We start from the raw sequence: 15,040 nt of genomic DNA, 5'->3' as shown, positions 1-15,040 counted from the left end.
CAAGTCTATTCTGGTGAAAATACAGTGTAGGCTACTTAGTTTTAAATGTCGGGATCTTCTTTAAGACATGGAGTAGTCTTAGTGTCCAATTTGCAGGTAGGTTTCTGCTATTTTCATTTAAAACGATCCGAGTAACAATTTCACCACTACAGGCTGGTGATCGTGAGAGACCAAGAGATCAAAAAGAAAAGGTTGATATCCACATAGAAAAAAGATTTATTGTCACTATCATTATTGTAGTTGTTATGCTATTTAAGGTTGTGATACTCATCCAGTTACCACAAAGGCCCCTCTTGTTAAAGAAATTGTCACAGAAAAAGAGATGGCAGAGGAAGCAGTCAAAGTGATACCGCAGACCAAAACAGATAAGTCTTTGTTTTGCTCTTTAACACAACAAGGACAAGGGGAAAGTATGTGTGTGTGTGTGTGTGTGTGTGTGTGTGCGTGTGAAGAGAGACAGGGATGTAAGCTACATTATCTACACAGCAGCAATGAGACATTGAGAGATTGGCTTTCTGGCAAGAGACAGACAGACGCCTGGGGTTGTACAACCCACCCACCTTATTTCAAAGGGTGGCAGGTCTACCTGTGGAAGCCACTTGCTGCAGATAATGGCAGCCTGTGTGCTGTGGAGAGAGGCGAGTGTGTGGGATTGATTTCCAGAGCTATATCTTTATGAAGCACACCTAGCTCAGCCAAAAGACTTAAACTGTGGAGCGGTGTGCCTGTAAAATGAGCTCAGTGTGACATTAGCCTCCATGTGATGAGACTGCAGTAATCTTTTGCAGTTGCCCAGTTAGGACTTCAGAGATTAGCCTACACCCAATAAAACAGATAGGCAAGAAGTAAGTCATTTCATTATTCTGAAACATCTGAATAATGTTCAAGATAACATTGTTAAATAGACTTTATTCATATAATGATGGCCCAAAGTGTTTCTTTCTTTAGGGAGTGTGTGGAAATTATTGGGTTGGGAGGAACGCCATGGCTCAATGATGCTAAACTTAGTAAATATGAAAGACACTCTGGCACATTTCAGTGTTCAGGTTTGGCTGATGGAGGTCCAGTTACCGAAACATTGCAACAAATTTATTTCTTTTGCAAATTATTTCTTGTGCAGTGCATGGTAGTTTTTTCTGCAAATTGTTCATGGTACCAAATAGTGAAGGTGGATTCTGCTGTCAGACATTATGAAAACACTATGAACAACACTACGTAAACATATTTGTTCTCCTATGGTGCAATCCAATAGGGAAAAAAAATCTTGACTTAAGAGACTGAACTAGTGTCCCCTGTGCACAATGGTCAAATACACCTTCATGTCACATGACACAAAGGACAGGAATATTTTATAGTGTACGTGATTTTTTTTTCTAATTAATAGGCTATTATTAATCTTTCAAAGGAAAAATAAATAATAAATATAAATATGTTATTATAAAAAAATAAAAAACTTCCCCTCCTCTCTGAAAAAATATACACTCCCCGACCTTTCACTTAAAAAAAAGAAAAATACACATCTTTCCCCATTCATTGACTCCATCTTCTCATTCCTTTAAATTTTCATACAGTCCCTTACATAATTTAACTTTCTTACTTTCGACACTTTAGCCAAACCAGAAACCACGCTGAGAAAACCATCTTATCAGCACATGATTAGCACCAAGTTGTCCCAAACCAAAGACAAAGTAAAGGCACGTGTTAATTTATCTGCATCTCAGTGATTCATAGCTCAGTGCTTATCAGTAGAGCTGTCAAAAGAAGGGGGTTATTTATTGCTAATAGCAAACTATCGTCTTACTCCTGCCTCAGGGTATAACACTTTGCACCATAAACCTGTTGATTCACAGCTCTGTCTTCTGCGACCAAAATTACTCATGCCAGTAATGAAAATATTATTATCTTTGCATCTACAGCATGAGTTTGCCAACAGTGAAGTTACCTGATCCAGTCTGCTTTAACCACAGGCGACTGTAAAGGGGCTGCGCTTCGAGAGGTGACGGGGCATGGGTTTTTTGATATAAAGATTCTTTTGTCTCACGCGGTTCTCATCTGTATCCGCATACCTTCAACTATTTTCTTGTTAATTTATATTTCATGGAGAGGTGAGGGAAAGTTTAATATGCAGGCGTCTGCGCCAGGTGAAACACGAGACCGATCAATAAGATGATCGGGACTGGAAATGAAGTTACATCACTGAGCACTGTTTCAACATGATGTCTCTTCAAAAGCCTCAGGTGCACATTTGAACTGTTGATCTTAAGAAAAAAAGTCACATGATATCTATAAAGAGACCGCCTCTTCGCGATTTCACAAATTGTATTTTAAATAATTAAATCAGTCAATCTGGCGTCCCTTTTGTGTGGGCTCAAATCTCCAGAGTGAAACATTTAATAACAGCACAAATAAGAACACTCTGCATTTAATGAGTTGAAAGGAAAACACAATTAAAATGCATTATTTAACAATTAATTACAGACCATTATACAGATATTTTTGTTGCCACATTAACGAAATCGAAGTCAGGAAATGCAGAGAATTCAACATTGTATTTTTATGGCCTATTTTAAAACGATTTCACCCTCTTGGACTAAAAAGGATTTTATTATTATTATTATTTTATTTACTTGTGCCGTTGACGCACATGAGCGTTTAGATCCAACAACAGCATTTAATGGCTTTCAAATGTCTCGGTCAACATGCTGCAAATGAATAACTCCAGATAGAGTAATAGTTTTGTTTTTATTTCATTTTTTAAATGACATTTTTTTTTTTTTTGTATTTTGAGGATAATTTCAGATGATAGCATTAAGCCTCAAACTGTGACATGCGCGCAAACTTCAATACTGGCAAGTGCATACACATATGTGGAAAATAATTCAGGAGAAAAACGAACTAAAAAGAAAGTATTGTTTGTCAACAGTTTCAGTTAACAGATGCAGAGCCCGTGTCAATGAAACACATTTAAAAACCTGATCATTTGACTCATTCCCTCTTTGATCTGATGTGCTTTGTAATAACCACTTCATATTTATGCACATTTTTTGAAAATTGTAAGTCAGAAGAAACGTTTGTTTAAATTTCGTTTTGTCTCGATTTGTTTTTTGCTCAGCTAATTGATGTCAATTTGACACAAGTTGCAAAACACGCGTTTTGATAAAATGATACGAGTCTACACATTTCCCTTTTCAATTTAAAAATTGTTCACTGTAACATAAAGAAATTATTTTTGAAATATTGCAGGATATTTTTCACAAACCAGATTTTCATAAACTCAATAAATTCCAATTTACATGCACTCTTTTTAGTAGGATGCTCTGGTCTTTTATTAAGGCCAACCAACTTTCTTAATCTAAATTTTACAGTAGTGTTTTAAATTTTACATCTTGAGTAGTACTTTATTTTTCTATATTCCAAGACGGAGGAGGGCTTGAACTGACTTGAGGGCAGTAATTTGGAAAGTCATTACAGAAACCTGCGAGGTCTGAGTGGCCGTTCTTGGAGAAAAATTGTCCCGGAGAGGTCTTGGACGCGGCGCAGTCCTCTTGGCACGGACTAAACGTTGTAGCGCATGGTATTTGGTGAGAGTAAAAGTAGCTGGCTTGTCCGGAGATCATGTTAAAAGAGTACGGATCCGATAGCGGCAGGGTGCACGCGGGGATTGATGTGGAGAAAGCGGTGCATGCTGTGCCAATCTGATGGCGTCGGGATTGCGCGCAGCTGAGTCCAATGTAAGACATCTCCTGGTGCGTCTGTACGAACCGGTCCGCGTCTGCAGCACTTGTTGCACTCAACCGGGATCTCTGTGAAACCATGGATGTAGCGTGATTTGGGAAGCGGGGGTGAGCGCTCAGATAAGTCCCTGTGCCGAGGTGGGTGCGCACTGGTGTTTGGAGAGGCAGAAACGGCGGCACCGGCCAGTAAAATGAACCCGCAGCAGCCAAGGTCACGCTGGTTGCAGTGCTGGAGGACATCAGACGACCTTCCCCTCTTTTCAGTGCAAGCTTGGTCCTGGAGCCAGCAGCGGCCCTGCGGCGGAGTTTCCCTGATGTGCCGCCTATAAAGACGTCCTCGCTGCAGGGGTCCAGCATCCAGTAGTTGCCTTTGCCCGGGTCATCATAGTGGCGCGGCACTTTAACGAAACACTTATTTAGACTCAAGTTGTGCCTGATTGAGTTTTGCCACCCCTGTCTGTTCTGTCGGTAGTATGGAAAGTTTTCCATGATGAACTCATAGATGCCGTTAAGTGTGAGCCGTCGCTCCGGACTCTGGCGGATCGCCATCATGATAAGCGCGTTATAACTGAAAGGAGGTTTCTCAGGTTTAACGCTTTCTTCTGATGCCACGCTTTTCTTCGACTCTCCCTTGTTTCCCTCTCGTTTCCCATTTGCAGTCACCGGTTTGATTTCTAACTTCAGTTTTTCGCAGTTCTTGTCATTGCCAAAGTCTTTCTCCTGACTCCCTTGACGCGCAGAGCGCAGTTTCTGGGACGCAGAAGAAGCCTCCTGTTCACCCATCACTCCCTCTCGTCTTAACAACAGGCTGCTGATGCTGAACGAGGACTTGTGGAAAAGTCGGTCCGACGTTTTCAAGTCCTCCATCCTGGAAGTTAAAGTCGCAACTACAATCCTCAAAGGCGTCCGGTGATCGGAGCAGAGCGCGTCACTGAACCCAAAGAGTGGAGATGTGCTGATTCAAAGTGACGAACAGTCAAAGATACACTGGCCAGACAGCTGACAGCAAATGCGCATGATCACCGCAGCTCAGGAAAAAAAGTAGTGCAATTACTTTGAAACTGGATCTAAAAGTGAAACATTTGGGGGCGTAATTTATGCACTCTCCAATACCTCGAGGAGATTAGGTCTCAAAGTAGAAAAAAACAACTAACTCCAATAAAAGTATTTTATCTCATTTTTTCACTACAAATCAAAGCAGTAAGAGGAACATGTGTCTTAATGTTTTATTGCGATTGGCACTGTTATACCTTTAATTGAAAAAATAATAATCAAGATATATTTAGGTATAACAGAGCTCAAATCATGCCAAGAGATGTTTGAACCTGGGATGAAATGCTGTCAATCTGTGTGACTGATCGGTGAACTCTCGGGTTCAATTAAAACACTTCCGTGACTCATGAAACTCAACCCTCTCTCACGCGCCTTGCCCTGTGGGCTGGCCTCAGCGCGCTGTATCTATCTGTCTCTGCGCACCTTTGTGACCCCGTGATTTGGCAAAATGCCTGTGAAAAGTATAAGAAGAGTGTAGCCCACACGATCTCGTCCGTAATAGGCCAAAATAAATCTAGGGTGAAAACGCACTAGACAGATGCCTCTAAGATCTTTAGAAGTAGGGCACAATTATTATTTCTTAAGATTTTAACCCTTTGAAACCTGGATCGACGTCACTTTTCTTGCGCTGCTTTCAGATGCCTTCAACAAGAATTTAAACCTTTGAACACTGAGTAAATTGGTTTGTGTTATACCATAAAAGATGGGGAAAGGCAGTGAGCAATTTAGCGAGAAATGTCCCGAAAATTGCAAGAAATTATAAGATTTAGAAAACGATAAAAAAAAAAAAAAAAAAAAGCCAGGGTAACATTTTCCAGATGACTTCATTCATTCATTTGTGTGTGTTTTCTTTTCTTTCTTTCTTTCTTTTTTTTTGCTCATTTTTGGGTAATTTCATTGCTTTCTTCCAATGTATTTGAAAGAAATCAGGCTATTTTGCCCAGGTTTAAAAGGGTTAAAGAAGTCTCAATATCCTCAAAAAGATGAAGGAATATGAATCTATTAGACCTTATTTTGAAATCAGTTGATTACATTCTCCAAGTCAAACGCGTTACTGACTAGACACAAATTAGACATGGGTCCAATGCCAAACTGTACATGAAGCTCTGCAGATTTTTTTAGTGTCATGTCGCTTTGTTGTGATCTGATCAAAATTTAGTTTGTTTGAAAACGTTATTTAACATCAAGTGCTTCAGGCGTGCTCACAACCCTATATATGTTCGAGTGTAATCAAAATGGTTAAAAGCTAAAGTGGATTCATGACTTCTGAGTGTGTGCAGGGGCGTAGCATAGAATTCTGTGCCCTACATGCATAAGCAGTCTCTGTGAGGCCCCCTGACCTTTTCCTCTTGATCCATGTCTCTCTCACGAGCCATCTTAATTAATTTTTTACAATGTCAGTTGCCTTTCCTTCCCTTTTCTTTCCTCCCTTTTTTGGAACCCTGTTTTCCCTTTCTTGGTGAAAAACATGACAGTCTAAACTGGTGCTACAGCTGCATTTAGAGGGGCAGACTAAACCATTTTTCGCTTTCGAGGGTGAGAGGGGCCTCAGAGAGCTTCCACTATTTTTTAATACAAAGTTTAATCTTTCAACTGGATTATTAAGATTTAAGATTGAGATTATTAAGATTTTAATTCAGTTATGGCACTAATAACTTGGGACCCTAATTAGTCCCCCCACCAACTACAACACCCCTAAGTGTGTCTGTGAGGTTGATTATGCTAAAACACACACACACACACACACACACACACACACACACACACACACACACAAAGACAGTGATGATTCATCCCATTAGATATGCATGAGGCATGTTACAACAGCATGCTGGACAGTTTTTTTACCGTCTTCCTGAAGACGCAATAAATAAAATAATATATAAAAGCAGTTCATGGCACATTCAGTGGTACTACAGTACAAACTTTACCCCCAAGTAGTGAGTATTAAGACTACAACACCCCTGCCTGGCTGTAAGGTTTTTCTCATAAGCCCGACCCAGTCAGGACAGAGTGAAACAAGGCCTGGGGTGGGGCTGAGGCAGGGTTTTGTGTTATATAATATTCTGTGTGAAAGCATTGGTTTAAGCTAACCACACTCAGTACTTATATTTGTATAATTTAGTGAATAGCTTGTAAAACCATGTGGATCTGTTTTGCATTTCCACATATAACCTTAGTTAGGCAGTCCTCCTACAAAGACAGAAAAAAAGCAAAAACATATGCCAAAAACCCTTAGAGGTAATTTTTTTTCAGCAGCTTGCTATATTCAAAAGTGTCTGTCAAGTCTAGTGTGTATATATCAGAACACATGGAAGCAGCAAACAGTGCAGTTATATTCTTTCTAAAACCAAAAGACAAAAAGGAAATGGAAGTCAGTACAGTGATATATTTTCTGATGTTCAAACTGATGAGAGAAAAGTTCAAAAACACCTTTTCATTAATTTAACCTGAAATAATGTGCTATCGTTAAAGGGCAGTACAAGCTCTAAAAGTTTGAAACGTTTTAAACAAATGTAAAAACAAGGCATAAACTGAGTCTAGGGGCATGATAAACATTTTTTTTAAACTTCCTTTGATTGAAAAAACAAATAAAAACAAAACAATTTAGATTCTATTTCTGAATGCCCACTGACAAAGTAGTCCATATAATCAAATATAAAAATTACAGCAGCAATGTCAGCATATTGACACGTGCCTGCGGATTGCTACATACGGCCGCTATTATCAAGATCATAACTAATTAAATACAATGTTAATCACTTCAACTGTAATGCTGGGTCTTTAAAGTTCATATTCCAGACATCAGACCGGAACTCCACATATATCTGTCACCATTATACCTTCTCTTAGTCAATTTGATAGGGACCTCCCTCCATAATCCCTTTGCTGCACAAGTGAGCACTTGTTGGGAATGTTTCAGGCACAGCAGAAAGCACCCATTGTTGTCTCAACACTTGTAATCCTCTTGGATCTTTGTCTCTGTTCAATATTTGATTTAATGTCTTGAATTGTGAGCAGTGATTTTTGCAGTGACACCCTAAAGACATATGCATGAAATCATCTTCCTTGCAAAGACAATTTGTAGGTCTTTATGCAGTATATTTTTAGCTAGTTTTTGCATGAACTCTAAATGGATGACTGTTTGACCCAAAAAGAGTGACAATGTTACACTGTGGCTAACCCCGTCCTCTGTGGGGGGAGGATGATATCTCACATAAGAGAAAAATTTTAAAAAGAATCAAAATCATTATATTGCGGATAACTGGTATTTATTACCAAAAGACCTGAAGCATAACATCAGAACAGGTTAAATGAATTTAAACATTTAGCTTACACCACAGCTCACCCATAACAACATTAATAATAATAGCTAACTAAAAGCAGCATGACAAATCAAAAGAATGTAAATCATAAAGTAAGAGCTGACTTTTATTTAGCGTATTAACATTAAGATATTTTGCAGTAGAGCACACTGGTCTCATCTAATGCTATGGCTCCCTCTGCTGTAAGAGAAAGGCAGGCTGTGAAATCTGCAGGACACAAATCATCCCTTTGCTCAGACAGAAGCTGTGCTAACATTTTTCTTAAAAAATGAAAACAAATTAACTACAAGAGAGTAAGTGTTTAATCTATAATGTTCAACCCATCACCCTGTTTACTGCATATTTGACATTAACAAAGAGCTGGTGAAGGTTTGTGTGTGAAACTGCTGTTGAAACTGCGGAAAGAATTTTCAACCAAAACAATCATAATCTGCATGCGTTTCATGTACTCTTCAGCTGAGATAGTGCAGCGTACAGTTTTTTTCCTGGACATGATGTGTCACCCAGATCTTTGTGGCCATACAGAGCAAACGTTGGCTCTAAAAAACCCTGAGAAACTCCATTTTGCAGCAGCTGTTTGACTGACAACATTGCCTCAGTGCTTGGTGTTTCATCTGAAATCAAAATTAGTCACATTAATATTATATTTAGTAAGTTTATCAAGTAAATAAAAATGTATCTAGAATGGAACATTGCGAACTTAATGAAATCATCTGAAAAGCTTGAGGAAAAGGCAGCTTTTTACCCCTCTCATAATTTATGCTCTATCTTAAATATTTACTCTTATTGTTGCATTATGCTGTTAATAAGTGCACTTACTTTCAAAAGTTCCCATGAAGGCAATCCCAAGTGAGTCATGATTGTAGCCTCTGGCATGTGCCCCGACCACACCCCAGCCACGGCCCTCGTACACTGTACCGTCTCCTCCAACAAGGAAACTGAAATATACGGAAGGAATGGTTGACGAGAAATGAACAGATGTAATACCTAATTAATTTTCCTCCAATAAAGCCACATTGTAAATACATAAACATCACTCAAGTATAGCATTTCCCTGGACTGTTTGAGCAGTGAAGACAACAAAAGCTACTCACTTATATCCAATGTCATCAAACTCTCTTTCAGTTATATGCACCCTCTGAATGCTGACAAGACGGTCCATACACGCTTTCTGGTCTTTGCAGCTTGGGTTGGCAGTGTGGTGTATGACAACTTTCTTTGCAGAGTCTTTCAAAGACTCTCTGTTTAGGCACAGCTGCTCCCCACTGCTGCCTTGAAACAATGTTCACTGAAAAGAGGTTTAAAGACAATTAAAAGCATATTCAAAATAAAACAGTGCCATAACTGACAATGTCTTAAGCTGTGGTAATTGTGACAAGACTTCTAAGTGCATCATCTGTAGTGTGAGGCTGTTAATTTTCGTACCTTTTTGAGCCATACCTCCGCATACAGGTGCCTCTGGTTGTAGATGGCTGCAGCACTGTGCAGCTGCTTTTTTAGCAAGGAACCGGTTTCAGGAGGTGTGTTCAGGGGAAGTACACCGTTTTTGTTCTTTTGCGTTCCACGTAGATGCGCACATTAGAACAAAAGTTCTATTCCAACAGGTCACACTGGCTAAATAATTGTCTACAGCTCCACAACAGCAATGTAGTTTGAAAAGGAGGAAATTGAATCGGCACTGATTATTCCATACAGCGACATAAAGAGAAACAGTGGTATTATTTTAACCACACATTTAGCATGACCTCTCAAAATGATGTTTAGTCATGGGGGTTTTATGAGAAAATAATATTGGTTTTGCAATCTCAAGTAGTATGTATGCATTTACAGTAACAGAAATACGAGAAGTCATTGTGAATAAGCACTCTGAAAATACTCACACGTTAAACAATTGATTCTTTTAATCTAACAAAACACACTTGAAAGTGACAACAGCTATAAAAAAGACTATTAATACATTATATTCACAGAATGGTGTCTGACAAACTGCAAGATGATTTCAGTCTACAAACATCAGCAGTGCTGTTGCAAACTGCACAGAACTCTATTTGATCCACAGCTTACTGTGAACAGCAATATTGTAAATGAAAAGGTTAGAGCTTTTCATTATCGCCAGCTTTACTCTGTCCATCTGTGTCCACAGTGAGGGGCCGTGCAGACGTAGTACAGTCTCATAGCATCCTGTCAGGAAAAACAGAACATAAGTGTAAAGATTTCTCGAAAAATCAATGGCTATATTTATCTGCACACTAATACTTCACTATTATTCCAAATATTACAATATTCTGAATTTGATGCGGGTCATGTAAACAGCATATTCTGTTTAGATATTCTAAATTAGGTTTTTTTCTGAATGTAGCATTTTCCAATTAAGACATACGGGATATACCAGTATTATTCAGGTTTTAATAGCAATATTTGGGCTTGTATACAGCCCATTCTTAATACAAGTCTGGGTCAGGTTTTTAACCAGTTTGCAACACACGGACTCTTGTCAATTTACAGACAGCTCTTAATGTCATCATGGATACATTGTATACAAACAAATTAGTCAACAGTTTGCAAAGCTAGTGTGAAAATCCATGCATAAAAGAAAAGCCAGCTTTTCTTGTGGAAGAAAAAAATGCACCAACTTTGAAACATTATGAAAGACTTGGATATCTGCAGATTTAAAAAATAATTTGATTCAAAAAAGCAAAATGGCAAGTGCCTCTAGCCGTTCCAGAGTTCTATATTTTGAAGTGATTGACAACATGTTAGGGCACTTCAATTGGAGTATGCACAGCTGCATGTTACCAGGAATATTCTGTTTTTTGGAATAAGGGCAGAAAACTATTTTGTGCACGTAAACATAGTCAAAAGCATACATTCATACAGAAACAGTCCCTCTCAATAATCACTTATGACCAACTAAAAATGTGTATAGCGCTGGATTTTTCTGCAGAGACTCTGCTTTCTGCCTCCGTTTGCTCATTTTCCTCTAATTTTCTGTGTTTAGAACATTTATGGGCATGTACCCAACAGCCCTCTGATGAGGTCAGGGCTTTAGGTGCTGGTATGCAAGCACTGAAAAAATATAGTGATGTGAAATGCCAAATGAGAGTAAATCTGGTTTGGTTTATACTTTCACCTTTGCTGGCAACATGCATTTACAAACGGTAACTGACAATCCTGCAACTACAACTTTCCCACAACTTCCTAACAGATTTATCATCCACAGGAAAAGGGGTTCCCTCGTGGACCAAAAAAAAACTTTTTCCAAGGCAAGAGATATTAAGACTACAGATCATGTATAATAGATTTCATTATTACCTCAGTCCTCATACTGTGAGACTGGAAGAACACTGCCTCCTTGTGACCACACCTGAGAAGAGACATGATGTGGGCACAATGTTAGAAACTATTACAAACACAGCAGCTCAGTGTTATGTCTCATTTCCCAAACAGTTAAAGTCCTAAAGGATTGTTCTGTGCCCCAAGGATGCATATGCTGGTGCTCTTGCAGATGAAAAAAAAGAAAACAAAATGTTGCACCAAACTTACATCACAAGAAATGTTACCTTTAAAAACAGAACAGTTAGGGGTCTCCACGGAGAGTTAGTGGAGCTGATTTATGGTAAAACTTACTTGGGACAAGGGTGGTCCTCTGTCCTTGGTAGAGTTGGATCTTGAGATACATCAGCGATGATTTGTGTCAATTCACTGGAGAAAGACAGAAGCAAAATAACTTAAAATAATGTATATAAAATATACAATGTCATAATTGAATACTATTGGCAATACAACCTGTGCCCTGCTACAAATGTTTAGCCAAATGTGTCTTTACTTGCATTTACACAGAAAATGTGTTCTCCCTGCAGTCTGAGTTTGCACAATTAAAATCAAGGGATTTTCTTTTAATACATTTTGGAAGATCCTGATCATTGCCAGGACTGCTGTGCTTAAAAATGTCTGGATGGATAATGCATTTAATTTGATTTGTCGGTGACTATTTTTGGTGTTGGTAAAGTGATGTGGGTTGCACAACAAGCAGTAAATAACTTAACACAAAAAAGAAAAGTTTCAAGCTGTTTGTCAGAGACAGACAGAAATGTGCTTTGTAGCACCTGTCAGCAACCAGCAGTGATGTCATGGAGAACTTTGTGCAGATACATCACTACGACAAGGTGAGAAGGTAAACAACTGTAGGTCAACAAAATAAGATTTTCAGGAGGTGTTAACTCTTTAAAGCAGAGATGAAACTGCAGTGAGCACCTAATCTGGGAATGTCCCATGATCCATAACTACTGGATAAAGGTTCATGAAAGCATTAGAAACATACAGAATTCTTCCTGAGGCTGTATGTTCTGAGTGACCCCCAAAATGCTGTACTGTGTGTGTTTTTTTAGAACTAGTTATGTATTTTTATTTGTATAATTTTATTATTATTATTTTACTTAATGTTTTTTTGTTATATATACACATACCTATATGAGACATTTGATTGATGACCATGGGTGACATTTTAAGTGGAAAATGTTCAATAAAATATTAATGAAAAAAAAGAAACTGCAGCGAGAACAGAAGTGTGACAAATAATTTCAAGCAAACCATGATCCTGGTCATGTGTCTTTCCTGTAGTTTCTTTTACTTACTCAACCTCGTGGGTGATCTTGTTAACATAGATGCAGCTGTTGTCTGCTTCTTGTTGGTAGTCACAGTTCCTGCACTGTGGGATGAGTACAATAAAAGCATTCAGCAACTTATTACAGGCACACAATGGACATTAATTGCTTTCCTGTATCACAACAAGCCATCCCTACAGACTTTTTCTTTCTGTAGCTCTATTAAGTTTACAACAATAAAAACCACCTGTTACATGACAAAAGTTTTACCCTGTACATACATCAATTAGCCAAAACATTAAAACCACTGACAGGTGAAGTGAACAACATTGATCATTTTGGTACAATACAATGCTCTGCAGAAACCTTGGATCCTGGTATTCATAACCAGCATGTTTGGATTAATGCCTGCTTTTATCCCTCATGCATTGCACTTCACAGACAATAAATCTGATTGACTCAAATACAGGAACAAACTTGGACAGCCAGGGTGTACTGTAACTTTAAATGGGTTTCTTTGTTGTTCGCACCTTTATGGTCTTTGAATGTCATTTGGTCATTTTAGCACTCCCTTCACCCTTACATCGTTTTAGTTGTTAAAATGACCCGCCACTATGTTTAACAGCATAGAAAACCCCATAAAATTATCTTTTTTCAAGTTGAAATTCAATGACGTTTCCTTGAATGAGCCCAACAAACGTGTAATATTGCCTTTGTTCATATTTCCATGAAAGCTGTAAACCAACAGGCTAAAAATCTTGTCTTAGAGGTCATTTTTGACCTGGCAGTTCATACCACAAAAAGTCCACGCACACAAACGTGCATACTGTCCTCATTGAACAGCGCAATATACTATGTTGCTAAAGTCTATTATTGTTTCCCTATAATAAATATAAATGCATAATAAAATGCATTCAAACCTACTTTTCGCACATTTTTTCCTACTTTCTCAAGCTAAACAAGTGATATATCTTGCAAAAAAAGTTTACACCGACGCAGTACCTTTGGCAATACTTATATACACAATAAACGTCCACTTTAGTGAAGAAAACAATTATGACAGGTGTGTCGTGATAAAACGAGTGGATCCCCCTGGTTAAATTCGTTTTTCTGCACTGTGAAGATGAGAAACTTGATGAATGGCAGGTTGTTTCTTCATGCAAAATAGTGAGGTTTAAAATCCAATTAAATTGCTTTATGTTAAGGGTTCAGGTAAAAATTTTTTTTTTTGACCCTCGGTACAGATAGTGTATACAGTTTTATACAGTTAAGACAACAACATAGGGGTTAAAAAGTTGTCCTCTTCCTCCTTTGTTTTCTTCTATCCAGGTGAAGTAAACCACTGCTTTAGGCTTTACTATATTAGCTTAACTTCGACCCAAATACTCACCGCATAAAGCAGGATACGGTTCTCCTTGTCTTCTTTTGGGTATAACATGTTGTTACTGTAAGACAAAGTCAGAGCGTGTTCTGATAGTTTAAAAGGTTTTATCTTGTTTTATAAAATAAAGACATTCATTAAGACAGCGTTAGGTTAGCATGTGGTTAGCTTTAACACGTAGCTAGTGAGGCTAAGTAATCTAAACCTCTATTCGACCACAAGCTCACCATTCTTGACAAAACCGTATCCCAACAAATCCTGGTTCGTATGTCCCGGTGTCTAAATCCATTGTAAAAACTAAAAGTTGAAGCTAGAAATGACAAATTACAAATCAATAACAAGACTCCTTCACGTCTTCCTCTGCCGCCTGAAAACAGACCGTCTGCGCATGCGTGTCATACTGAAAATATAATGAATTCTGAGACAGCGCCTCCAGCGGCAGGAGGACTGAGATCTTATTTCTGCTCATGTAACAGGGCCGTCACTATAATACATCCCTGGCGGAGACCAATAGAAGGACAGGTGCTCGAATTTGTCTTCTAAGCCTTTTCATGTGCAGCACTTGGTGCATGTGTTTGTCTTTATCGTAAAGCACGCTGGGCTGCATTTCTTGTAAGAAAGGTGCTATACAAATAAAGTTTATGATTATTATTATTATTCCTTTTTTTTTATTTTTCCTGTTTGTTTTTGGTGATTGTAAGTGTAAAGCTCTTTGTAACATTAACATTTAATCACTGTTTGCCTGCCACAGATGAAAAGTTATCATATGACAGAAAATGACTGACAGCAACCAGTCATTTTATGGCTAAATTATTATTAATAGTTGTATGTTGACGAAAAGGCACTTTGGGCATCAACGGGCAAAGCGTAACATGCTCGAACAGGCAACACCCCGCATGTGCCTGCCATACAGTATTATATTATTATTGATATGAAGTAAAA

General features: G+C 38.4%; 3 protein-coding genes across 3 annotated transcripts; all 3 read right to left on the bottom strand.

Annotated features, from left to right (window-relative positions):
* Positions 1-892: 892 nt before the first annotated feature.
* On the bottom strand, positions 893-4,754 carry foxg1c (forkhead box G1c). Its single transcript, XM_088078272.1, has one exon. The coding sequence runs from the start codon at positions 4,599-4,601 to the stop codon at positions 3,399-3,401; it is 1,203 nt and encodes a 400-aa protein (XP_087934398.1). The 5' UTR covers positions 4,602-4,754; the 3' UTR covers positions 893-3,398.
* A 3,283-nt stretch (positions 4,755-8,037) lies between these two features.
* pglyrp5 (peptidoglycan recognition protein 5) lies at positions 8,038-9,368 on the bottom strand. The gene is made up of 3 exons (XM_042486918.2): positions 9,208-9,368; positions 8,933-9,051; positions 8,038-8,727 (listed from the first exon to the last, which is right to left on the bottom strand). Exons 1-3 carry the CDS (start codon positions 9,273-9,275, stop codon positions 8,555-8,557), a joined length of 360 nt encoding a protein of 119 aa, XP_042342852.2. The 5' UTR covers positions 9,276-9,368; the 3' UTR covers positions 8,038-8,554.
* A 628-nt stretch (positions 9,369-9,996) lies between these two features.
* On the bottom strand, positions 9,997-14,525 carry LOC121943394 (DNA-directed RNA polymerase II subunit RPB9). Its single transcript, XM_042486920.2, has 6 exons — positions 14,326-14,525; positions 14,108-14,162; positions 12,748-12,821; positions 11,741-11,815; positions 11,426-11,477; positions 9,997-10,294 (listed from the first exon to the last, which is right to left on the bottom strand). The coding sequence occupies exons 1-6, from the start codon at positions 14,385-14,387 to the stop codon at positions 10,232-10,234; spliced, it is 381 nt and encodes a 126-aa protein (XP_042342854.2). The 5' UTR covers positions 14,388-14,525; the 3' UTR covers positions 9,997-10,231.
* Between the last annotated feature and the right edge of the window lie 515 nt (positions 14,526-15,040).

This window comes from Plectropomus leopardus, chromosome 6 (genome assembly GCF_026936395.1).
Source record: "Plectropomus leopardus strain MGB_pleo_1.0 chromosome 6, ASM2693639v1, whole genome shotgun sequence".
NCBI lineage: Eukaryota > Metazoa > Chordata > Actinopteri > Perciformes > Serranidae > Plectropomus > Plectropomus leopardus.
Note: the sequence above shows the minus strand (reverse complement) of the source record. Positions and strands in the feature narration are given on the sequence as shown.